The 27189-nt window shown below is 41.2% G+C and overlaps 1 protein-coding gene across 1 annotated transcript in view; it reads left to right on the top strand.

The window, feature by feature from the left end:
- The window catches only part of fmn2b (formin 2b), a 48426-nt gene that overhangs the window by 10875 nt on the left and 10362 nt on the right, over positions 1–27189 (top strand). Inside the window, 18 exon segments of the mRNA XM_032502924.1 lie at positions 234–384; positions 607–618; positions 2294–2343; positions 3629–4196; positions 4199–4328; positions 4486–4632; positions 5681–5700; positions 6826–6956; positions 8880–8967; positions 9761–9822; positions 11184–11275; positions 11578–11707; positions 13112–13258; positions 20860–20918; positions 21910–22031; positions 22356–22448; positions 25800–25851; positions 26627–26776. Coding sequence (XP_032358815.1) covers positions 234–384; positions 607–618; positions 2294–2343; positions 3629–4196; positions 4199–4328; positions 4486–4632; positions 5681–5700; positions 6826–6956; positions 8880–8967; positions 9761–9822; positions 11184–11275; positions 11578–11707; positions 13112–13258; positions 20860–20918; positions 21910–22031; positions 22356–22448; positions 25800–25851; positions 26627–26776 — 2204 coding nt within the window.

The following is a 27189-nucleotide window of genomic DNA, read 5'->3' as shown; positions in this document are numbered from 1 at the left end:
TCAGCATTTGTGGTCTAAAAATCAAAAGTTCCCAAACTAAATCTAGGCTACTTAGTCAAATCAGAAGTCTGGACACATATTTACATTCAAGTGAATGAGAAAGCGTGTCCAAAGTTTTGACTGGTACTGTAACTAAAGTACAGAAACGTGAAAAATACGTTACTTTCCTCCTGTGGTGTCAGTGCAACTGACATTAAAATACAGCATTTTAACAAAGAGTTTTGTTTCCCCAGCATGACCAGCTGTACACGTGGGCAGCGGTCAACCAGCCGACTCACTCCCTGGATCCTCTTGAAGGGAAACTCCCAGGGCAGCTGAAGGGCCCCTGGCCCCCTGTCAAGCCGGGCGGAGACGACAGGACTGGACTCAAATCCACAGAGGCAGGTATGATCAACACTTATGATTGTGATGATGATCAACACATGGTCAATGCATCAAGTTTTCCAAACTTTTTATAGTCCTATACCACTTCAGACTTTCAATCTTCTGCTTTACATTCAGTTTTATGCAAGGACCCTGACTGTTGTTTGTTTCTTTTGCCATTCTTTTGCTTTTCCTATCTTCATCTGAATGGGGGTATTCCATCTTGATGCTTTGGTATTTTAGAAGACAATCAAGGTGAGTAACAACTGTATTTTTTGGGCTTACTCAAAGCCAGATAATTCTAACAAACTCTAGCAGATTGCCATTTTTGTTAGCCCCCAGGCGTAGATATGTCTGCCTGTTTCATAATATCATAACTTGAAATAAACCTGCGGCTCCAACGTGGGTGGAGTGTCCCGGCTGGTGATGTACAGAAGAAATGCCAAGCTGGTCACAGAGTTGAGCTCACATTTTTTCCAATCAGTCTGGTCTCAATTGCCAACATCTTGTGCTGTTTTGGTGGATATTTAATGGTGAAGATGCCCACATAGGCTTCCCCAATATCATATAAAGCCCTTTTATGTATTCTGAGTTTGGCTCTTTTACTTTTTAATGAATCAACTAAAAAGAGGTTGATCTGCAACATATTTTGTAGTCTAAAGTTTGCTGCACATAAACCTCAGCACAAAAACTAAGGAAATGTGTGTTTGGTAGATTACTTCTCTGTGGTAACAATGCTTTGTTGCAATACATCTTATACCATTGGAAAGCCTGTTTAGTTCCCTTTCAAATGGTGCCACATTTTCAATGAACATGCATTTGTGGAATGAGCAGCAGAACTGAGTATGTGGGTTGCGTCCATGGAAAAATTTTAAACACATTTTCCTTACTTTTTGTGCTAAGTTTACATTATTGTTCTTAAAAGTAAAAGTGTGTCATCACACAATGACAACATGGTGACAGGGATGACAGTGTCTTCAATTCAATTAAACTTTAGCAGGACATAGTTTGTGTTTGGCAGCTAAATACGCCATTTGGTCTAAACTATTCTCAGATAAGTTAACTGTTTCCCCTTGTACGCCTACAAATAAAACGCGCCCAATTTGTTCATCTTACATTTTTGTTCTGTCTCATCTAAAGTCTATATTTGTCAGCAACTATGAATGAGTCACCCTCACTAAAGAAAGCATGGTTTAGACTCACTCACCAACATCTTCTAGGCAACCCTTACTGCAATCTCAACCACAAAACAATTACACTGTTGGGTCTGGATTATGCAATTGTATTTTGTGATTTCTTTTGTATTTTATAGCAGAGCATGATCTTACAAACCACAGCACTAAAGTACAGTATGTAAGGTTCTCATGAGCACCAAATAACTAATACTGTTGTCACTAGAACCCTGCTCTGTGTCCTATTTGGTTTATCAATAAATTGAAAATATTGCAACAGATTGTATTCCAGTTCATCACTAGCGGCTAACTGGCATCAAACACAACAAAGGCTGTCTGTTGAATGGCGTTTTGGGCTAACGTTAGCAATCAGTCAATCATAGATAGCTAAAACGATTCTGAAATGATTCCCTTCATTTCCCTTCGGTTATTGTTTGTAATGAGAAACATTTATTATTTCATTAAGTTTCACAGATTTCAGTATGACACGTTATGCCGTAAACCGTTTAAATCTGAGCATGCATGACTCAAATATTTTATAGTCATGGTCAATATTTTATCATGATCTACTGCACTGTTCAATCCCTGCACTGTTCACTTTTCTATCTATCTATCTCTCTATCTATCTATCTAATAGTCCTAACCGTGGTGTATACTGTGTATCAGTTTGATGAACCTATGTAATATATAACATCATGCTTTCATATGTTTACAGTTGTAAAAAGTGTTCTTTTGTACTGTTCTTTCTATTTGTTCAGAACACCATGCAGCAATCTTGGGTTTGACACAACAGAAGGAGAGCCAAGAGGTCAGTCACTTTAAATTTCTCTAGTTTACTCAGAGCTCAAACCACAATTATTTCTAGCAAAATGTATTCAGAGCACACAACATGATGGTTATTTATGTACAGTGTTGTGCAAAAGCATGTACAACACTTGAAATGTGCCATGATTTGTGCTACAACAGAATCCTAACAGAAAACTATTTCATAGTTATTCTTTCTCTGAACTCTTTACAGTTTTTGTGTTGCACTGAAGTTAGAAAGTCATGGTAAAAATGGTAAAAGTAGTGGCTGGGTTGGTTCAGTGGTAGAGTGGGTGCACATGTACTTAGAGGTTTATGCCTCGACGCAGAGGTCCAGGGTTCAACTCTGACCTGTGGCGATGTCTTCTCAACTAATTGTCCTGTCAAAAATGTAAACATTAATTCAATTTTATTTATAGTATCAAATCACAACAAGAGTTATCTCAAGACACTTTACAGATAGAGTAGGTCTAGACCACACTCTATAATTTTTAAAGACCCAACGATTCCAGTAATTCCTGTTACTCTGCGGTGTGGCGTTTTAGGTTCAGTTATAAATGCTTGCACTTCAATTTCAAAAACCAATACTGTGTGTGGACCCCCGATGCGCCACAGAGCGCCTCAGGAGGTCGTTTGTCCATCAAACTATACACCTCCTCCACGCTTAGTCTATTTCCACAACAATCCACTTCCGGGATTGATCCGTTGTCGCCCCTAAATTCCGATGGAAATTCCACCTGATGTATGTCTTTTCAGCCGATGTCTGTCTCCTTCCTCTTCCTTAGTGTTGGTGTTTTAACCTGGTGGATTTCTGAGGACTATGGTTAACTGTCCCTCAGATCTCTGCAGGGTAAATCCAGACAGCTAGTTGGACTATTTGTCCAATCTGAGTAGGTTTAGGTATCATTTGGGGACTTTCCGATACCATTGCTAAAACGATACTTTTAAGCCGGAGCCTAAAAAATGCCTGACCCGAATTATATATGCAAAATTAATTATAGCATTTTGTCTGTAAAGGAGTCTCCTCACCATTTATATTTGTCTCTGCATCTCTTCTGTGCGCGTGTCAAAAGTCAACACACAACCTGCCATCTGATCGCACACATCCACACCAACCTATAGAAAATCATTCAATTTAGAAACTTTTGATCTAATGAGTCACGTAAATAACATCGCTGATGGTATTTTTCAAGCATATACTGCACACACAGGACTCCAGTTCATTTGCCAATGAAAAGATTTGAGTGAAAACTTTTTTGTAATACCTCTTGGTTCTCTCTTATTTGCAGGAGGAATGTGTCTTTCCTTCAACCAAACTGAAGGAAAAACATGTCAATGTCATCCAGCAGCTGGAGCAAACCATAGAAGACCTCAGGACTAAGATTGCCGAGCTGGAGCGCCAGCCCCCTCTGCTGGACAAGGACAGTGTGAAACCCAGCGCCTCCACCACGGACAAGGAGTGTGGAGGCGACGGGGACCTGCTGAGGGTGGTGTGCGACGCCCACCTGCAGACGGAAAGCGCCCACGCTCTGGGCTGCCTGGAGGCCAAGTCGGTGCAGACCTCGCCCATGGACGGCAGCTTTAAGTTCAAAGTGCCTTGTAGCGAGCCTCCACCCAAGCAGGATGGCTTCCAGTGTACATGTCAGCTGCAGCCTCCACCTCCATCTCCCCTCCCAGGAGGAGCACTACCTCCTCAATCTTTATCAGGACAGATTGTGGCACCTCCCCCCCCACCACCTCCTCCTCCGCCGTTACCAGGAGGCTCAATGCCAGCGCCCCCACCCCCATTACCTCCTGGTTCAGCAGTTCCTCCACCACCACCTCCACTCCCCGGCGGCCTTGCTCCACCCCCACCCCCACCCCGCCTCCTCCACTCCCTGGTGGCATTGCTCCTCCCCCACCCCCGCCTCCTCCACTCCCTGGCGGCATTGCTCCACCCCCACCCCCGCCTCCTCCTCTTCCTGGTGGCCTTGCTCCACCCCTCCTCCTCCTCCTCTTCCTGGTGGCCTTGCTCCACCCCTCCTCCTCCTCCTCTTCCTGGTGGCCTTGCTCCACCCCTCCTCCTCCACCACCTCCTCCAGGCTGTGGGCCTCCTCCCCACCTCCTCCTCCACCAGGAGGCCTCTGTCTCCCCCCGGCTGTCCCGGGGGCTCTGGGCTCCTGCCTCCCCCTCTGCCGTTGGGGCTGTACGCTCTGGGTCTGACCCAGGAGAAGCCCCCCAGGAAGGCTGTGGTGGAGCCACCCAGACCCATGAAGCCCCTCTACTGGACCAGGATCCAGCTGAACACCAAAAAGTAAAGATGGCATAGCCCGAATAGCCTCAGGATGATGGTAGATGCTAGATCCAATCTGCTACACGTGTCGACGTCAAATAGCTTTGTAGTGCGTTCCATTGGACTCAGAAGTCGGATTTTCCGAGATCAAAGTTGTAAACATGCCCCCTGACCTCAGGATTTCAGATCTCAGAAATCAGACCAACACTGAGTACCCTAAGCTTAAAAGTGCTGTCAAACGATTCAAATATTTAATCGCGATTAATCGCATTAATGTCATAGTTAATTCGCAATTAATCGTACATTTTTATCTATTCTAAATGTCCCATGATTTCTTTTTGTCCCATTATTTTTTCTCATTTTAATGCTCTTAACAACTTGGAAAAGTGGATCGCCTTGCTTTGTGCAAATGTTTTTTTATTGAAAACAACATTGGCATACAGCCTACTGTAGTGTTATACTCACCCTAACCCTAACCAGTCCCCACTCCCTGTGCCTAAACCTAAGTTTGTCGATCATTTTAGCAGATCGGATTTAGAATTTACCCAAGATGATGCTACAGTTTGTTTAGATGCATTTTGAGCCCAAAAACATGATCTGTTCTACACAGAAAACATGCGATGCAGAAAGTAACAGTTCAAAGATTGATCTTACATAATTTTATCTTAAAATAACTGTTCCTGTCCTATTGAAGACACCCGTAGACATAATACCTTAAAAGATTTTCTTTCTTTTCTTCTTTCTTAGTTTTCTTATTTTCTGTCTCTCAATACTTTCGGACTTTCCTGCCTTGCCTGTGGCCCTCAAAGTCCTTTGATTCCCACGTATATCTTTAAAACACCCCACAAATATTTGGTTTATAGTTGTATTTTTGTTTTTTATTTAAATCTCAGTAAGTCCCTAAAACAGCTGAATCCTATCATTTAAAAAAAATGTTACTTAACAGAAGGAAAGAGCGCATTTGCTTGGGACTATATTCAGCAGCGGATTAATTCACATTTGATGCTCTAGTGAGTTAACACTTTGTCCTTCTGGAAGGAACAGTTTGAAGGCTTGTACTACTGTAAAGTGACTGCACAGCAGTGGTTTTTACAGACATCAGCATTTGTTAAATCCAGACAACAGAAGATCTTTTTTTATATCCAGTATATGCTGACTGGTGGTGTAGTCTCTGGGTTTATTTTTCTTTCTGTGTGTGATATCTTATATTTCACAGCTTTTTGTCTACACATGAACAAACCCCTATCCGATACTAATATTATGTTCAGCCAGCGGTAACAGCGTTTTTTTTGTGTGGACTTTTTAATGCGTTGTTATTGGATATGACAGAAAAGTGGGGGGAGAGAGAGGGGAAGACATGCAGCCAGGGGATCTCAGGTCAGATTTGAACTCAGGCCACTGCCACGGCTCAGCTAGAGGGTTCCCCAGACTCCAGTCACTTTGGGCAAAACATAACAAGATAAACTCTCTATTACTACTACTACTTCTACTAGTTTATTTCCCTAGTTTACTGGAAACCACTTGCTGCATGGGAAAAAAAGAAATCCAATGATCTACAACGGAGTGGCATGCCAAACCACGTTCACACATTGACTACAACATTTCAAACTTTTTAACAAAATAGAAAATAAACCAAATAAAAATGTCTAAATAAGCACCATAAGGGCTCCTGCACACTGCCTGCGTGACGTGAGCGTGTAGCTGCGTGGATTGTGCTGCATCGACATAAACCCATTTTAACTAGGATTGGGCATTGAGAACCAGTTCCAACTTGGAATTAGGATTCCAATGGAATCATTTCTTTGTTGGAATACTTTTGAGTCCTTTTGAATCTGATCATCGGTTCCAAATTCAACAGGCGCAAGTTATGTTTCCGTAGCGACCACTGTACTTCCAGGCGCTTGTTGTGTTGCAGCCGTGGAGCACAGTAATCGGCGCCGTAAAGTGTAGCTTTATTTTTATTAAAAAACCCGGGGAAAGGGGGAAAATCAACAATAAATTTAAAATCCCAATGTTCTTTTAACTTTTGAAAAAAAAGCATTTTGAGCCGTTTAAACCCCCCCCTAAAAGGGAAACCCGGAAACGTTAGAACGAATTTTTTAAAAATTTCATAAAAATCCCCAAACCTAATTTAAAAACGTTTGGGAAATTATTTACCATCGGGTTTTGTTTTTTGTGGGGTTTCTAAGGGGGGTTGGTTTTTTCCTTTGGTGGGGGAGACCCCGAGGGGGCCTAAATTGGATTTTGAGGAGTTTTTTGGAGTTTTTCCCCAAAAAACACCCGTAAAGGGGAAAAAAAAAAAGGGCCGCTCTCGGACCGATCCCCAAGCCCCCAAGGCCAAACAGGTCTGTGTGTTAGGGGTGTAAAAATAAAATAGTAAATAGAAAAATTTATAAGGTCAACAAAAACCAAGCATACTTTGGATGTTTTTAAAAAAAATTAAGTTTTTTTTGGGCTTTTTATGTCTAGTTATATGAATGTCATCAACGACTTCATAATACTGAGAGTGAAAGAGTCCTAAACACAAATTAATTCTGTTGATAAAAGGGTTTATGATATATGTAACCCCCATCCTTTTATAAAACACTAAATGGGTTTTATTTTTAAAAAGAAAAATGCCCATAACTGGGCCGGGCCCAAAACCCAAAAAATTTTTCTGGCATATTTTTAAAGAAAAATATACAGATTGAAAACCGCCCATGAAAAAGTATTGGGTAGATTGGCATTTGATAGGTAAAAATTTTCCTTTTTTTATCCCCCCCAGGGGGGGAAATTTTGCGTTTCAGGGGCAGCATCAGCAACCCAAAAAAAAACAAAAAAACAAAAAAAACAAAAAAAATAACACACAAAAAAGTAAAACACCGGAAAAAAAAAAAGGCCAAAAAAATACAAGGCAAAAAAAATTTAAAAGGGAAAAAAGGGCAAGAAAATATGGTTTGACTGGTAAGAAAAAGCCGTTTTAAACAAAAGGAATTTTAAAGTGCGGTTTTCCATGAAAGAAACAAATTGGGTAAAATGACGGTTTAAAAAATTAAGGGAATGTGAATTTTGAGCAAAGAAAAGAACCCAAAAGTCGGGGGCATAATTTAAAAATTTTAACCTTTAGGGCCATAAATAGTGAAAAAATAAGTTTTCTTGTTTTAAAAAAAAATTAAAAAACCAATATTAAAGATAAACCCGAAAGTGGTTTTTGGAATGGGAGAAAAAAAAAGGAAAAAGAAATCAAAACTATAAAGGTTTGGCAGGGTGGGAGAGTTGGGCAGCCCCGGCCCCGGGGTGGGAAAGGGCTGCCCCGGGACCTCCTTCTTCACCTGGGTGATCCAGCCCCGCTGAAAGGGGTGCCCGGGACCCCCCCAGTGTCATGTAGGGGGTGAGAGGGTTGGGCCATGATGGATGTCGGGGCTTTAAAATCCTCCTTTTCCCTACTTTCCCCTATGGGGTTTAGAGGACAGTCCAGGACAAAAAAAAAAAAAAAGCTTCCTCTCCTGTCAGTCTATTTTAGTACGGGGCATAAATTGCGTCATGTCCCTGGCCCCCGGGGGGATTTTTCCAAAACCCTTTTTTCTGACTCTTTACCTTTTCCCCATGTCGAAAACATCCGGTTTTCTTAGGTCCCAAAAAAGCCATTTTTAAAAAGGCTATATGGGCGTTGGGGGGTTTTTTCACCAGTAGAGTGGGCGGGAATTAAAAAAAAGATTTTTTCTTTGAGGCGTTCCTTTTCCCGTGTCGTTTCATTCTTTAGGCCGTTTCCCTTATAATAAATGCCCAAAAACCCTGATCTTTAAAAAAAAAAGGTTTTTTTAATTTAAAATGGGGTTTCTTCCAAATTTTTCAAAAAATAAAAAAAAAGGATAGTTCCCTACAAAGCTTGAAAACATAAAAAAAAAAGAGGGGCTTTTAGTGAATCTGGATGTTTTATTACGTTGTATGGCATTGAAAAAAAAACTGCACAGGAAAAAATCAAATACATCAGGAAAAAATGACAAAAAGAACCCCAAAATGTCGAAAAGACGACCAAAAAAAAGGAAAAAAAAAAAAAAAAAAAAAAAAAAAAAAAAAAAAAAAAAGAAAATTGCATTAATGGAAAAAAGGCCTACTAAAGCCAATGGAACTTTTATCATTTTAACCATGTGTCATAATTAACATGTTGGATCCTTCAGCCAAATGAGCAAGTTAAAGCCAGAGCAACATACATGTTTTACTCAAACAGGATATGTGACTAGTTTTGCATTTTGAATCTGACCCGTATATCTGTGTTTGTTTTAAAGGTTGTGAAGCTACTAAACAATAAGCGTTCTCAGGCTGTGGGCATCCTCATGTCCTCTCTGCATCTTGACATGAAAGACATCCAGCATGGTGAGTCCATCATCACTTCTGTAATAGCTTGATATTTCCCTACAGTAATACAGCTTATACCTCATTAACATTATATTGGAGACAGGTGTACGCCACACAGAATACATTGAGAAAAAGATTCATCTCACCAAGTCATTTAGTCTCAGATTCAGCTGTCAGAGCCTTTTTGGTATTTTTCCAAAAACAGGTGTTAGTTATAGGCATAACAATCACATCTGGTGCACATGTGCTTTTACTCCCTTTAGTGTTTTTGGGGTCATAATAGCTGACGATGGATAGTTGCCATAGATTTGATGACTGTACATTTTTTCAGTATTAGTCTTTGCTCCAAACCCCAGTTTATTATTTTGTACCTTTTCTGATATTTAGTTTTGCACGTAATCCCAACATTTTAGCAGATAGTGGGTATTAAAAATGTTCTACACCAAACAAAATTATAAACGCAACACTTTTTTTTTTGCCTCCATTTTTCATGAGCTGAACTCAAAGACTTTTTCTACGTACACAAAAGGCTTTTTTCTCTCAAATATTGTTGACAAATCAGTCTAAATCTGTATTAGTGAGCACTTCTTCTTTGCCGAGATAATCCATCCACCTATCAGGTGTAGCATATCAAGATGCTGGTTAGACAGCATGGTTACTGCACAGGTGTGCCTTAGGCTGGCCACAACAAAAGGGGCAAATGTTTTTTTTAATTTTTTTTTTAATGTAAGAATAAAATTGACCGCTGACCTAAACCCTGAGGCTGATCCTTGACTGTTACTGAATTTTCGTCTGCTTCTCTGTCTTTCAGCCATCCTGAACTTGGACAACACAGTAGTTGACCTGGAGACCCTGCAGGCCCTCTTTGAAAATGTGAGCAACACACTCTCCACATTCAGTTTATCTTGTTGTCTGACTGTAATAGAATCAGAATCAATCAAAGGGCTTTGGTGGCTTGTAGGGGTTTCGGACTTTTAAAGCTCCACCAAGTTTCACCCTGGTGGTAATCCAGCTTTGACTCCAGGACTGTGCTTGTGTACACCTTTCTGAAAAGAAAGTATGGGCGTTTTAGTCCTTATTTTACAGTTTCCAAAGGTACTTTGTACTAGCATATGCCTTTAGGTTGGAGGTAAGTAACTGGTTATATTCTCCAAGACTCTGTATCACTTTGTGAGTTAAGTCAACATGAGGTTAGTTCAGTTTCAATTCAGATTATTTTTTGCCAGAATAGTACTGAGGATTGAGAAGTGATGATAAAGTAGCAGGGCAGCAGTATTGACAAGGCAGAGATGGGGAAACTGTACAGCTTAAATACACAAATTGAGGGGTTGTGTTTGGTAACTAATACGGAGAGTGAGGCATGTCACGTGTGTATACAGCAGTGCAGCTCGAGTTGGCTGCCTGAACTAGCTTACAGGCGTCACCCTAGTAATGTCAATACTGATTTCCAGAGAATCCCATGTACAGGTACATAGCATCAGTTTCATGTTAACTAGCTGCTACATTGTTCACCTCCAACAATGGTAGATGATGTATACCAGAGGTTTTCAAACTGTGAGATGAGTCGAAGGGAGAGGAACAGACGTGAGACAAACGAGGCACATGTTCTAAAAATAAGTTAGTTATACATGATAACCTATGTCGGACTGCAGGGACCCAGGTTCAATTCAGTCCGAGATGTTTTGCTGTGGGAGATGGGTCAATCCTAGCCTGGTTCTACCAGACTCTGGTCTATTAGCCTGGTCCTACCGGACTCTTGTACATTATCCTGGTCCTACCAGACTCTGGTACATTAGCCTGGTCCTACCAGATTCAAGGTTGTTCTTGCTCGGGCTTTAACTTCTGAATATTTGCAGCCATTAGTACGAAACTCACAGAGGGTTACCAAACCTCAACGTCATCGTTCTCAGCAACTCCCTCTGTTTGCTGATTAAACCGCCAAATATTGGGCTGGAGAAAACCCGCGAATACACCACGAAACCGGACGTAGTACTGAAGGAAAATGAAAATTGTGCAGAAGTACTTAGGAGGGCGGAGCCAGGCTAGGTCAATCCTAAGAGGGATGGATAAGTCTATGATGTCTATTTCGAGCATATTGTCTCAATTTTGTCCAAGGATTGGGGAGGTCCCACATTGTCAGACTTTGAAAACCCCTGGTGTATACATTCTACTCTTATGTTGAACTTTATGAACGTGGACACAGGTTGAGTCGGTCTCTTGTGTCTCTCCCTCAGAGGGCACAACAGGAGGAGCTGGACAAGATTGAAAAGCACATCAAGTCCTCCAAAGACAAGGAGAACGCCAAACCTCTGGACAAACCTGAGCAGTGAGTTAGTATTATTGATCTGATGCTTCAATACTAATGAGCAGACATAATTCAGGGTTCAAAATTAACTTTTTCGTCCACCAGCTAAATGGCTAGTGAAAGCTAAAATTTTGACCAGCCATTCAATAGATTACCATTGTTTTTTCAGCTGGTGAGGGAAGTGAGTGAATTTTGAACCCTAATGGTGAATGATGTGTGTCATTCCGGAGAGCCAGTAAAGCACACAGGAAAAAATCAAAGAGTGAGTAGAGACATGAGTCGGATCCAAAACAGCTGGTGTTTGTTTTCTTCTTGTGTTGCAGATTTCTCCACCAGCTCTCCCTCATCCCAAACTTCTCCGGCAGAGTCTTCTGCATCCTCTTCCAGTCCAGCTTCTCTGAGTGCATGTCGTCTATAATGAAGAAACTGGACACACTGCAGAGGGTATGCAAGGTGAGTCAAATAATAAACGGCATCTAGATGACTGCCAAACAGTAAGAAAGAAACCAGGTTGGTACAGTAGGAGGACTCTTGAGAAGAGAGAATGGATTACACTATGACCTAAGCCACTGAGAGACAAACATTGGAAAAAAGCATCAAAAGTGTTGAAAAAAGGGACATAAATGTAAGAAAATAACATCGATAAAAGGCGTCAACAAAATTGTTGATTTTCAGTTTTGACAGGAAGATAACAAACGGGTTAAAAAGACAAATAATTTCTTGAGATTTTGTGTAAATGTTTAACAACAACAACAACACTTTTCCTGCCTGTTTTGTGAAAATCTTTAGACAGGATCGCGGAGTGGTCGACTACATGCAAATAACCACAACATTTTTTTTTTCTGGACACATAGATAGCTCAGTTGGTAGAGCGGGTGCCCATGAATAGAGGTTTACTCCTCGACGCAGCCGGCCCAGGTTCGAATCCAGCCTGCGGCCCTTTGCTGCATGTCACTCCCCCTCTCTCTCCCCTTTAATATCTTAAACTGTCCTGTCAAATTAAAGGCCTAAAATGCCCTTAAAAAATAATCTTAAAAAAAAAAAAAAAACCTGTCACAAAATACAGCACAGATGTGTTTGACAGGCTCACACTGTCAACACACTCAAACGCCGCTTTCTGCTAAAATGAATATCTCTTAACTTCCAACAGGATACAGCACAGCTATGAGTATCAGACTCACACTGTCAATAATCACACAGACTGTTTTCTGCTATAATAAATGTGTCACTTTATTTCCCACAGAAAACAGCAAAGCAAACAGCATGCAACAGATATGCACTCAGTACGTGATGCAGAGTAAACTCTACTCCAAAGCTCTTACCTTGACACAGGACTGGAGAGCCGTCAGTCCGGACAGAGCAGCATCAACGTGGCTGGACGTCCCGTACGTGACTCGCAGCTGACTCTGTCGGACCGAGGGTTTCTCCGTCTTTTTATTCTCTTAACAAACAAGGGATCGTGTGGGAGCGAGGATGGCCAGTCCTCGCTCCCAGCCGATCCCGTGAGTCCGGCGCACCTGCTTCGAAACCATGTTTCAAAAACAGGAGCGTCGTCTCTCAAAACATGAGCTCCGGTGGAAAGCCGTAGTCAAAACATGAAATGAAGCACAAAACAATAATACAATTGATAAATGAATCACAAAACAGTAATAATGGTTATACAACAGTGAATCAACAAGTTATGCAAGTGACCCACTTAGCTGTTGTCAAGGATCATACTGCAAAATAAACTTTTTCCTCCACACTGCCCCTAATACTAGGATTACATTACTTTTGAGCATTCTTGTCAACACTTTGTAACATTCTTGCATTGTTTGTATGTGTGCTTCGCACACGTCTCTGTGTCTGTCTCCGCAGGCGTTGAAGGACAGTAAGACGGTGAAGCAGGTTCTCGGCCTGGTTCTGGCTTTCGGTAACTTCATGAATGGTGGAAACAGGAGCCGAGGCCAAGCGGATGGCTTCACCCTCGACATCCTGCCCAAACTTAAAGATGTCAAAAGCAGCGTGAGTAAAGAGGGAAAGATGCCGATACAAACTGCAATAAAAGATCTTAACCCTTGTGTTGTCTTTCTGGCGACTATACAACTTTTTAATTTTTCTGGGTCAAAAGTTGAACCCGTGTGTTGTTCTCTCAGGTCAAAACTGAAAATGCACAATTTTTTGACACTTTTTTACGCATTTGAGACAGTTGAAATGACTTTTTGTCCCTTTTTTTTAAACATTTTCTTCATTTTTGTAACACTACCATCAGTATACTGTACACTAACACCAATATGTTACCACTACTTTTACACTATTTTCTTTTTTGAATTCATGGTCAGGAAACCTCATTATATGGAATTATATCATTTTTTTGTCTTTTGTCAAAGTTTTTTTAAAACACCCAAATTCTATAAAGTAGTGAAATGATCCTTTGTTTAACTTGCAAGAAGCGTTATATGGAACCATCCATGTAATATTTGGATAATTTGGATGAAAGAATCCCAAATTTCGGATGTAGGAACTTTTAAAAATGGGTCAAATTTGACCCAAGGACAACAGGAGGGTTAAATGTTGTTTTTTCGACTTTTGTCACGTTTTACGATGTTTTTGTAAATTTTTTCCGGCGCATAATTGATGTTTTGTGGATGTTTTTTTTTTTTTTTTTTTTTTTTTTTTTTTTTTTTAATTGAAGGAATTGCACAATACAGGTTATAGTCAAACAATACATTCCCTTCAGTTTTTGTTTTTAATAAACAGGAACAAACTCTCCTCACCCACCCTGCCCCATACCACTGTGGGCAGTGCGTTCACACCACCACCAAAAGAATAAAATAGATAAAAAATAAAAAAATAAATGTACAAAAAATAAAATAAAATAAATAGTAATAAATTAAACAAAATAAAATATTAATGTACATACTCACAGCTCTGCATCAAACATCAAACACACTTACAAAACAAGTACAAGTAAAATAACAATAAAAAAATGTCTCATACTTCAGGCAGTACTTTAAGATTCTCAAAATATGTCACAAAGGGTTGCCACTTTAGGTAAAATTTCTGGACCGAACCTTTCAGTGTGAATTTGACTTTTTCTAGTTTAAGAAAAAATAAAACATCACTTAACCACAGGGTCACTGCTGGTGGGGTAGCGGATGTCCAAACCAATAAAATCCTACGACGGGCAAGAAGTGATGTAAAGGCAACAATGTCCGATTGGACCCGAGTTAAATTTAAGCTCTCATTTGAAATACCAAATATTGCAATCAACGGGCAAGGCTTAATTTGAATTTGTATGACTTCAGATAAAGTTTGGAAAACAGATGACCAAAATTGATTTAGACGGGGGCACAACCAAAAGGTGTGTGTTAAATCGGCAGGAGAGAGGGAACATCTATTACAACTCCCGTCCGTTCCCGGATATATATCTGCCAACCTAGCCTTACTGAAATGAGCCCTATGCACTACTTTAAACTGAATGAGCCCCAAGCGTGCACATGATGAGGATGAGTTAATCCTTTGTAGCGCATCCTCCCAAAGTCTGCCCGACAACTCAACCAACAACTCCCCTTCCCACTCGATCTTAATTTTTGAAAGGTCATGGTTTTCCAGAGACAGTAATTGAGAATATAACCTTGATATCAGTCCTTTTTTTGGATAGAGGAGGGTCATTCCTTCCCATGCTACCTCAGTGGGGAGGACTGGGAAAGAAGGGAACAGTGCTTTAACACAGTGACGGATCTGGAGATATCTAAAAAAGTTACTGTGTGAAAGATTATATTTCTGGCATATATTATCAAAACTATCAAACCCTCCTTCACAGTACAAGTTTTTAAAACAGGAGAGCTGCTTTCTGCTCCACTGCGTAAATGTCAAGTCAAGAGAGGAAGCTGGAAATAAATGATTTTTACAGATAGGGCTTAGTGGGGAGGGAGAGGTAAATTTGTAATGATTTCGGAACTGGGCCCAGATTCTAAGAGTGGACAGTACTATGGGATTGGAGGTAAACCTAGACCATTTAATGGGCAGGGAAGAGTAGACCAAAGCAGGGAGGGATGAAGAGTGGCAAGAGTGCGCCTCAAGTCTACACCAGTCAGTGTCTGGCACGTGGAGCCAAAATAGAATTTTCTGAAAGTTTGCTGCCCAATAGTAGTGGATAAAACTGGGGAGAGCTAGTCCCCCAACATCTCGTCCCCTCTGAAGTAAGCCTCGTTTAACTCTTGGAACTTTATTCTTCCAGATGAAGGAGGTAATAGATGTGTTAACCGATTTAAAAAATGATTTAGTCAGGAATAATGGTAGACACTGAAACAGATACAAATACTTTGGAAGTACGTTCATCTTCACCGATTGTACCCTCCCTGCTATAGTCAGAGGTAGACTGCTCCACCTATGAAAGTCAGCTTTGGTTTGGTTAACTAGAGGTGTAAAATTAGCCCCAAGGAGAGAGGTAAAGGAACGCGTAATGTTTATTCCAAGATATTTGAAACCGGAATGTGATAAGTTGAATGGGACTGCTTCTTGTTTAATTTGCATTGCCAAATAATTTATGGGGAAGCATTCGCTTTTCTGATAATTAAGTTTGTAGCCAGAAAACAACCCAAAATTGTTCAATATTGAAACAATTACGGGGGCGCTAGTTTCTGGATTGCTTACATAAATCAAGAGATCGTCCGCATACAGAGAGACGCGATATTCCTCAGTCCCACGCCTAACCCCCCGCAATAACGACGACGACTTTAACGCGATCGAAAGAGGCTCGATTGCCACTGCAAACAGGAGGGGGGATAAAGGACAACCTTGACGTGTCCCACGTGATAGAGGGAAAAATTTTGAATGAGACTGATTAGTTTGAATACATGCTTGCGGGGACAAATACAGGAGACGAATCCATGCGAGAAACGTGTCACCAAACCCAAACCTCTCCAATACTGCAAACAAATATTTCCACTCCACCCGATCAAAGGCCTTCTCCGCGTCTAGAGAGATTACAGCTTCTGGAGTCAATGAGGGACCAGGGGAATAGATAACGTTAGTAAGTCGGCGAATATTTGAAAAAGAGTGGCGACCCTTTATAAAACCAGTCTGGTCTTCAGAGATAACTTTAGGGAGAACGGATTCTAAACGATGTGCCAACACCTTGGCTAAAATTTTTATATCAACATTTAGGAGGGAGATAGGACGATAAGAGCCACAGTAAGTAGGGTCCTTGTCCTTTTTGAGTAGTAGTATAATCTTAGCTTGTGTGAGGGTTGGGGGCAAATAACCATTTCCCAATGATTCGTTAAATACTTCCAGCATAATAGGCGCAAGTTTATCTTTAAATTTCTTAAAAAATTCAGGGGGGTAACCGTCAGGTCCTGGAGATTTACCAGTTCGCACATCTCCGATGGCTGCAACGATTTCTGACTGTGTAAGAGGTCGATCTAACCCTTCCCTGTCTCCTGGCTCAATAGTAGGTAACTCTAAACTATCCAAGAAACTGTTCATATTCGTAACATCTGATGGGAATTCAGACGTGTAAAGTGTAGAGTAAAATGTTGCAAAAGTATTATTGATTTCCTTTGGGTTGGTGACTATATTTTGATCCTGATCTCTCACTTGGGGTATGAGCCGTGAAGCAGCCTGACGTTTCAGCTGGTGAGCCAGCAATCGACTAGCTTTTTCTCCGTACTCATAGTAAGTGCTCCGGGTCCGCAGTAGTAAGTATTCAGCTTGGTTGGTTGTTAGAAGATTGAGCTTAGACTGCAAAGCTATCCGTTCTTTATATAATTCTGGGGAGGGGCTTTCAGAGTATTTGCGGTCTAAATTAACAACTGAGTCTGTCAGGTCTTGTACTTGTTTGCGGCGTTCCTTATTGTCATGTGCTACATAGGAGATAATTTGTCCTCTTAAGTATGCTTTTAAGGTTTCCCAGAGCAGAGAATATGATATACCTTCCTTTTTGTTTACTTCCAGGAAAGTATCTATATTGGTTGCCACATGTTCACAAAATTTCTCATTTGAAAGCAGCAGGGAATTAAGTCTCCAGAAGGATTGCTCTCTAACGTTTAAAGTGAAAGAAAGGTCTAAGATGAGTGGTGCATGATCTGAAATTATGATGGCCAAGTATTCAACTGATACCACTGCGGGGATGAAAGAGCTATCTATAAAAAAATAATCTATCCTTGAAAAAGAATGGTGGACATGAGAAAAGAAAGAGAATTGTTTGGAGTTTGGATTTTGAAACCTCCATGGGTCTACACAGCCATTTTGTCTCATAAAGTCTGAAAAGACCCTTGACATTGCGGAAGGTGAAACAGATTTAGGGCTAGATTTATCGAGCAATGGGTCAATTGTACAATTAAGATCTCCTGCAAGGATCAGTCTATGTGTATCTAAATTAGGGAGAGACGACAGAAGCTTGTTGGCAAATTCAGTATCGTCCCAGTTAGGAGCGTAGACATTCACCAAAAGAACGGGTGTTTGGAATAGGAGGCCCGAGACAATGACATATCGACCATTGGGATCTGCAATAATTGTATTTGGTGAAAACTGAATTCGTTTATTTATCAAAATTGCCACCCCTCGAGATCTGTTATTAAATTTGGAATGGAAAATATTATTAACCCATGCTTTATGGAGTCTGGTGTGATCTTTTAGCCTTAAATGTGTCTCCTGCAAAAACAAAACATCAGTATTCAATCGTTTAAGATGGGAAAAAATCCTAGAACGTTTCACAGGACCATTCATCCCCTTAACATTCCAAGACACAAACCTAACTGCAGCTCCTCCAACTGAGCCTGAACCACCTGCATTACTTATCATAGGAGATATCCAAAATATGTGAGATTAGCCTGAACCGCCTTATGGAAGAGCATTTATGACTTAAGTTGGAATTGAAAAACAAAAGAAACAACAAAAAACATTCCAAAAACAAAGCAAAAAAAGAAGAAATAATCCCACTAAACACCCCACACCTAGATCTTCTTCCCCAAACGAAGAAAACCGCAGGAATTCCCAGATGAAAAACTTCCAAGACATCCAGCATTGTCTATAACTCCTATCCTACTCTGAGAGTGGCTCCTCTCTCAGTAAGTGACTTGTGTACTACCTATATACAATTATTTATGGCTCACCTTGAGAAGAGAAAAAAGAAAAAAAAGAAAAGGATGTAAAATAAATCAGTGTGGCTGGCCTAATTGAAATAAACTGTATCCAGCTCTCATGGGACAAGTACTGTCACTCAGCTTGCCTTACTAAAATTGGCCAATCTGTGAGATGGCAGATATGTGTAAAAGTCATACTAACTAAAACAACCATGCCATGTTAAGAATAAATATATATATATTTTTTTATAAACAAAAAACATGGCTGTTTATTTGAGTCAGAGGCCAATGCGTTGTTATTGTACCATAAACGTGCACGAAAAACATAACGTGAATATTGCCGTGTGGGCTTGTAGTTTACTTGAAAATGAAAATATTGACCTAGCCATTTTCCATATGTTAACCAAGCAGGAGAGAAATAGTCCCATGGTATCAAAGTATCTAAGCCGAAAGCTAGGCTAACTTTCACCTTCTCATAGAAAGTCTGTGCTACGGCATCGTTCACTCTCCCCAGTGAAGCTCGTAAAACTCTCTGGCCTTCTCCGGAGTCTCGAAGAACAGCGTCTGTCCGTCGTGAAGGACGCGGAGCCGGGCGGGATAGATGAGGGCAAACCTGACGCTCTTCTTGTACAAGAGGGATTTCACTTCTTTGAAGGCGGCTTGTTTCTTGCCGAGTTCCGCGCTGACATCTTCGTGGAAAAATACCCTATGCCCCCTGAAGAACAACTGCTCTCGTTTCCTCGTTATTATGCGGTGTTTGTTCTGGAAGGAGTGGAAGAGAACGAGGAATATTCTCGGGCGTTTAGAGCTAGCGCAGGGCTCGGCGGTCGGCTTGGATCCCACTCGGTGCGCGCGGGAGATAATGAGGGGATGCGGGAAGAAATCTTTGCCCAGGACTTCCTCGAAAAATTCAGTCATGAATTTAACTGTGTCCGGCCCCTCCAGATTCTCCGGATACCGACAACTCGCAGGTTAGACCTACGGGAGCGATTTTCCAAATCCTCCACTTTGTTTTCAGCCTCTCATTATCAGCAAGGAGTGCGGTGCATGATGCTTCGATAGCTTCTATCCTGCCGCTGTAGTCATTTAGCCCTTCTCCATGTCATGGATACGTTCTTCGTGGGAGTCAGAGGACACATTTTACCCGTTCCAGGGATGCCGAAATTGGTGCCAGTGCCTCGCCGAGTGTTTTCTTCAGGAGAGAGTCCGTTTGCTGTGCGAGGTCGGACAGAAGCACCGAGTGAAGCCTAGCAAGATCAGCCGGTAACTCCGAGCCTGGGCTAGCTTGTGCAGCCATATTGTCTTCACGCGTGGCAACTTCATCCATCTCGGTCGCTTTTTGCCCTCGGTCACGTCTCTTTGGACTCATTTAGTTGTGAAAAGTTATGTCTTAACGTACACGTAAGCAACTCCAGGTGCGCCAAACTTTATGTCGAGAAAATGAGGTAGAAAGTAAAAAGTAATTCGGGAGCCGCTTCTCACACGTCTGCTCCCTACATGCTCAAACCGGAAGTCCTCTTGTGGATGTTTTTCGCTGTGTTTCTGAAGCTTTTTGTGGAACTTTTGTCATTTTTTTTTTTCAAATCCTATAGAAATGTTGTGATAAAATTTTTATTATACTATGAAACACCCAAATTCAAACGAATTCAACTGATTATTTTTTTTTACTTGTAAAGAGCGTTGTATGGAAGCCTCCCCGTTATTTCTTTGACAGAAACACAAATTTCTGATGTAGAAACGTTTTGAAAATGGGTCAAAATTCACATTTCATGTGCTGATTAAATTTTGAAAAATTCATTTTTTATTACGCCATTGTGATTGACCACACACACACATTACATAAACATGCAGTTGCGGTTGAGAGATGTAAGAATGAAATATCTAATATTGCGAGAAGATCCACAATATTGAAGGGAATGCGAATTTTTGTATCAGAAGTCACATTTGCCTTGAAAAAAATTCTAATTTAAAATGGGTAAATGGGGGACCTGGGTAGCTCACCTGGTAAAGCGTGCGCCCATATAAAGAGGATCAGTCCTTGATGCAGAAGCCGTGGGTTTGCATCCGACCTGCAGCCCTGCAGCTGCATGAAGGACATCCTTTCTTCTCTCTCCCCCTTCAAGTCTAAACTGTCCTGTCAATAATAAAGATCTGTAGACTGTAAAGAGGCCTTAGCCAAGGGGCATGCGTTTTGGTTAGTTTGCTAACTAGAGGGATGTCAACCCCCTCTTATCCTCCCTCCTGTGGCCATGGTTCAATTCCAGCCAGGGACATTTTTTGCATGTCATACCATCACTTTTCTATACCTTGTTGTTGTAACTGTAGCTGACTTTTACTCCTATGCAGTATAACACATCCAGTATCTAATAGTAGGTAGTTTTGACAGAAAGGGAATGCTTGGTTTTGTTTACATCGCCCAGGTGATAAACACTGTTATTAGCAATGTGGTGCTACAGAAACAGTGTAAAGGCACCGAGAAACACTAGAAATACCTAACTTCTCAACACGCAATCTTTTTCTTTTCTCCACATGCAGGACAACACGAAAAGTCTTCTCGCTTACATTGTCGCATACTACCTCAGACATTTCGATGAGTAAGCTTTTTTGTTACTACTCCTTTCTCCATACTGTAAATCGTTCTTTTTTTAAGACTCCGTTGCTTATTTTGTCCTATTTGTATACTCTTATGTCTGTCTTGCTGTCATGTTCAGAGGTGCATCACACAGCTATAATGCTTTTAAAGTTCATCTTATCAGCTGCCAGTAAAAAAATAAGTAAAGTAACAACAAATTATGTTCAGTGGGGTTTGAAAGTTTGGGCACCCCAGGTAAAAATTTGTATTAATGTGCATAAAGAAGCCAAGAAAAGACGGAAAAATCTCCAAAACGCATTAAATGACAGATTAGACATTCATATTATATGTCACAAAAAATTTGATTTTATTTCCATTATTTACACTTTCAAAATAACAGAAAACAAAAAAATGGCGTCTGCAAAAGTTTGGGCACCCTGCAGAGTTAGTACCTTGTACCCCCCCCTTTGGCAAGTATCACAGCTTGGAAACGCTTCTTGTAGCCAGCCAAGAGTCTTTCGATTCTTGTTTAAGATATCTTTGCCCATTCTTCCTTCCAAAAGTCTTCCAGTTCTTTGAGATTTCTGGGCTGTCTGTCACGCACTGCTCTTTTAAAGTCTAGCCATAGATTTTCAATTATGTTGAGGTTAGGAGATTGTGAAGACCATGGCAAAACCTTCAGTTTACGTCTCTTCATTTAATCCAACGTGGATTTTGAGGTGCTGGTAAATGATGGAAATAAAATCTAACTTTTTGTGACATATTTTGCAAATGTTTAATCTGTCATTTGATGCCTTTTGGAGATTTTTCCATCTTTTCTTGGCTTCTTTATGCACATTACTAAAACTCCCAATACTCCCAAAACAGTATCAAACATGAATGTAAATATCCGAATTGTATATGTCATAATGTTAATGTAATACAGTATAAATGTGTGTGTGTGCGTGTGTGTGTGTATGTGTGTATGTGTATGTGTATGTGTGTGTGTGTGTGTGTGTATGTGTCCATCACAAGGATGCTGGTAGAGAGACGTGTGTGTATCCTCTCCCCGAGCCTCACGACCTGTTTCAGTCTTCACAAATGAAATTTGAAGACTTTCAGAAAGACCTGATTCGACTCAGGAAGGACCTGAAAGGTAACACACACACACACACACACAACACACACACACACACACACACACACACACACACACACACACACACACACACACACACACACACACACACACAGTGTCCAACTTAGGTCTTAATTAGCCTCGCTCTGTGTGACTTAATGGATTTGACCTATAATATTTTCACAATATTGAGGGAAAAATAAGAAAGAAAAAAAGGTTTGTCCTTAAAGTTTGTCCTTACACAAGATAAATATATTACTGTAACTATTTTGTAATATCTGTCTGCTTGTATTTTCTTATCTCTTGGATTGATTGTAATTTCTGACTGCGTTATTTAATCAGCGTGCACAACAGAAGTGGAAAAGGTGTGCAAGGTTTCAGACGAGGAGGACCTGCAGCCTTTTAAAGACAAGATGGAGGACTTCCTCGCACAAGGTGACTGACGAAAGAGCCCTTTATCCTCAGGAATTCCTTTCACATTAAAATGTGCACCTTACTGATTTGTGTTCAGTGCCGATGCAGGACATAGTGTGCTTTATGCAGCAAGGCAGAAATCGAGGGTGAGGACGTTCACGTACCGTCATAGACTTACAATTAATGTTTGCTTTTTGACGCTAACCACAATCTTGAACTACAACTTAATATTTTAGTTGCGTAAACTCGAAGGAGCCCCGTGTTTCTGTGACTATTCACTGTTCTTACCAAATTTCATTGTGTTTAGCCTGGTCCTACCAGACTCTGGTACATTAGCCCAGTCCTACCAGACTCTGGTACATTAGCCTGGTCCTACCAGACTCTAGTCCATTACCTTGTTCCTACCAGACTCTGGTACATACCCGTTACCCATATGTCCTACCATGACATTTCTGGGTCTCATTACCCTAGTCCCTACCAACTCGAGTACATTAGCCCGGTCCTACCAGACTCGGGTACATTAGCCCAGTCCTACCAGACTCGGGTACATTACCCTGGTCCCATCAGACTCTGGTCCATTACCCTGGTCCTACAAGACTTGGTCCATTAGCCCGGTCCCACCAAACTCAGGTCCTTTGCCCAGTCTTACCAGACTCGGGTACATTAGGCCGGTTCTACCAGACTCTGGTACATTACCCTGGTCTACCGACTGGCCCATAGCCCGGTCCTACCAGACTTGGTACAATACCCTGGTCCTACCAGACTCTGGTCCATTAGCCCGTCCTACCAGACTCTGTACATTACCCTGGTCCTACCAGACTCTGTCCATTAGCCTGTCCTCAGACTCTGGTCCATTAGCCCGTCCTACCAGACTCTGTACATTAACCTGGTCCTACCAGACTCTGTCCATTACCTGGTTCCTACCAGACTCTGGTACATTACCCTTGTCCTACCAGACTCTGGTCCATTACCCTAGTCCTACCAGACTCGAGTACATTAGCCCGGTCCTACCAGACTCGGGTACATTAGCCCAGTCCTACCAGACTCGGGTACATTACCCTGGTCCCATCAGACTCTGGTCCATTACCCTGGTCCTACAAGACTCTGGTCCATTAGCCCGGTCCCACCAAACTCAGGTCCATTTGCCCAGTCTTACCAGACTCGGGTACATTAGGCCGGTTCTACCAGACTCTGGTACATTACCCTGGTCTTACCAGACTCTGGTCCATTAGCCCGGTCCTACCAGACTCTGGTACAATACCCTGGTCCTACCAGACTCTGGTCCATTAGCCCGGTCCTACCAGACTCTGGTACATTACCCTGGTCCTACCAGACTCTGGTCCATTAGCCTGGTCCTGTCAGACTCTGGTCCATTAGCCCGGTCCTACCAGACTCTGGTACATTAACCTGGTCCTACCAGACTCTAGTCCATTACCCTGTTCCTACCAGACTCTGGTACATTACCCTGGTCCACCAGACTTGGTCCATACCCGTCCTACCAGACTCGGTACATTACCCTGATCCTGCCGGACTCCAGCCAGAGAAAACCCAAGAATATACCGCAAACCCAGACGAAGTACTGAAGGAAAATTAAAATTGAGAGGAAGTACATAGGAGGGCGGAGCCAGGCTAATTGTGTGCACCCTGGGTTCTAACAAACGTATTGAATCCATTATTATTAAACATTTGCAAACAGCTTAAATGTTTTAAATTACACATTGTTTACATGTTTGCTTTCTCAGTCCTATTCTTTCTCAACCTGGTCTCATGCCAGTTTGTGAAATGGTCACGTTATTTTGATTTATTGATTTGTGTACAGATCACATTTCCTTGTTTATTACATGTACAGGTCACGATTTTCGAACTTGACGATTTTACGAACTGCCATGACACTGGGCTGCTCTGGGAATCGCAAAAACGGGGAAATGAAATGCCGGCCAAAAAACCAGGACGGTTGTGACAAATTTTTGGCTATTCAATACTATTTGCTACCGTAATCGTTCTGTGATCACAAAATAGGCTTCCCATTTAAATAGATTAGTTCAAAATTCATAATCAACACAAAAAAATAAAGACATTAACGTGACCTGTACACAAATCAAGAGATTAAATAACGGGACCATTTCACCATCTGCCATGAGACTGTCAATCAGTAGATTAGCTTTGAAAGGCGGCAGCAATGTGTGTGAGCACAATACAAACACAATGGGAAACAACTTGCAAAAGCATTGCATCCAAAGCATTACCAGTGGTCAAAAACTCCACAGGTTACCTTGACCACAGTTTGTCTGACCACTATCTCTCCATGATTGTAACCATAATGCACTGTACATTTTATTTTTGAAACCCTTTGCATTAAACATAACCTAGGGTTTCATTCAGCATCAGTGTTCGTGTCTGATGATACCTTTTGACAAAAAAACATAGATGTATTCCAAAAGATGGGTGCAGAACATCCAAGTGGCCAACAGCAAAAACCTTCGGCCCATAGACCACCTTAAAGGTCCCATGGCATGACAATTTCACTTTATGAGGTTATTTAACATTAATATAAGTTCCCCCAGCCTGCCTATTGTCCCCCTGTGGCTAGAAATGGTGATAGGTGTAAACCGAGCCCTGGGTATCCTGCTCTGCCTTTGAGAAAATGAAAGCTCAGATGGGCCAATCTGAAATCTTGCTCCTTATGACGTCATAAGGGGCAAGGTTACCTTGCCTTTCTCTGCTTTGCCCGCCCAAAGAATTTGAACCCCCCATGAAAGAGAGACAACATGGCTTTCAAACAAGCAAAGTGGCAGTTGGTCAAGGTCACACCCCCAGCCTCCACCTTGCCCCCCCCCCCCCACCACTAAGGTCTATATAAATCATCCAAAGAGCACCATGTCATGGGCCCTTTAAAAAGAGTTTTAAAAGAGTAAAAGGTCTTTGTTTTTTATTGCAAGACAAAATAAAACACACTAACAACATATAGGAGACAATAACTGTGTGTGTGTGTGTGTGTGTGTGTGTGTGTGTGTGTGTGTGTGTGTGTGTGTGTGTGTGTGTGTGTGTGTGTGAGAGTGTGTGTGTGGTGTGAAGTCTGTAGGGTGAATGCAAAAACCAAGAAAACTAAAAAGCCACAAGCATAGGTCAAATTGTTTCTTGACAGGTCACTTCCACTTGCGAGTTAGGTAAAATATCACTCTTTGCATTGTTAATTGTTAAGCCACAAAGTCTTAATATTTGCAGAGTCTAGAAGAGCTACCTTTATCTTTGACATTAAATCAAAATGTATGGTATTGACAGGTGGGTGGCATTTGCTAACATCAAACCCAAGTACTCTCTTATGTTTCACTTTTGTATATATGTTCTTTTGTATTCTTCCTCCTTTCTTAGCTAAAGGTGAACTGGAGACCCTGGAAGCTCAACTCAGCAGCACTCACAAACTGTAAGAAAAACACACAACATGAAATGTATTTTATCCTATTACTATTTCATGTATACTGTATGTATGTATAGTGTATCCTAGTATTTCATTTATATTTATATTCTGTGATGTGTGACTGATATTTTGCTGCTGTAACACTGTAATTTCCCATTTTTTGGGTTTGGTATCGATCAATCTATCTATCTGTCTATCTGTCTGTCTATCTATCTATCTATCTATCTATCTATCTATCTATCTATCTATCTATCTATCTATCTATCAATCACCCTTTATCTGTTTTAATGTAACTGTCTTCATCACTATGACACACTGTAACACTGGAGTCAATACACTTCATATATCATCTGGCTCATATTCCTTATGTTTAGCAGTTACAACTTTATGTCACAGACCAGTGATCGTCAACTGGCGGCCCGTGGGCCACATGCGGCCCGCCAAAGCATTCAGTTGGGCCCGCAAAATAATAATTAATTCCGAAAATGTGAAGAAGTAAAAGCATTCTGGTAGTTAGCTTTTTGAGCATTCAGAGCAGGTAATAGGTGATTAAGTAACAAATATGTTTGTATGTGTAAATTCAGATTGCAGCCTCATTGTGAAATTATACCAATGTTTTGCCGCAATCAATGGAAATCATAGCTGTACTGTCTTCTGGTCGTCTCAGTTACTCAAAGTGTGCAGTCACTGGAACGTCTGCACAGTTTCAGCATGTTCAGCGTCATATTTTCTCTCAACTCAATTAAAAGGGCTAAGTGAAGTTGGGATTGTTTCCTGTCAGGTTCCTGGAGCTTACAGTGTTCTTCTCCGTGAAGGCCAAGGCAGGAGAGAAGGAGGCTTCCCCCAACACTTTATTCTGCATCTGGCACGAGTTCTCCTCCGACTTCAAGGAACAGTGGAAGAAGGAGAACAAAGTCATTCTCAAGGAGAGGTACATTGATGTCAATTTAGAATTATCTTTGATAAGTAAGTTAGCTAAAGCCTTATATTAACTATTATCGAACACTTTCAGGTCTTGATCACCCTGTCGGCATTTTATTGGCCAGTATGGCCTACCAGCTAGGTTGCTTAGTAACCTACTCCCTCAATGCTACATAGTAACATTAGGCTACTGTATTCTGTAGATGTTACTTAACAATATTACAAAACAAACTTGGGGAAAAGTTGACGTTTCACAGCGCTGTGCCGGGTCCAAAAGCTTAAAAAAACAGCAATCACAAAGCAAAAGCTCTCTGTCTCGCCCATAACTCACACAATCCTATGCAGGAGTTAGAAATACATCCCGCATACCGTTTACACGCTCAATGTAGCCAAAGCGTTATTAAGCATGTTAAACTTTCTACT

The sequence above is a fragment of the Etheostoma spectabile genome, chromosome 21 (assembly GCF_008692095.1).
Source record: "Etheostoma spectabile isolate EspeVRDwgs_2016 chromosome 21, UIUC_Espe_1.0, whole genome shotgun sequence".
Lineage (NCBI taxonomy): Eukaryota > Metazoa > Chordata > Actinopteri > Perciformes > Percidae > Etheostoma > Etheostoma spectabile.
Note: the sequence above shows the minus strand (reverse complement) of the source record. Positions and strands in the feature narration are given on the sequence as shown.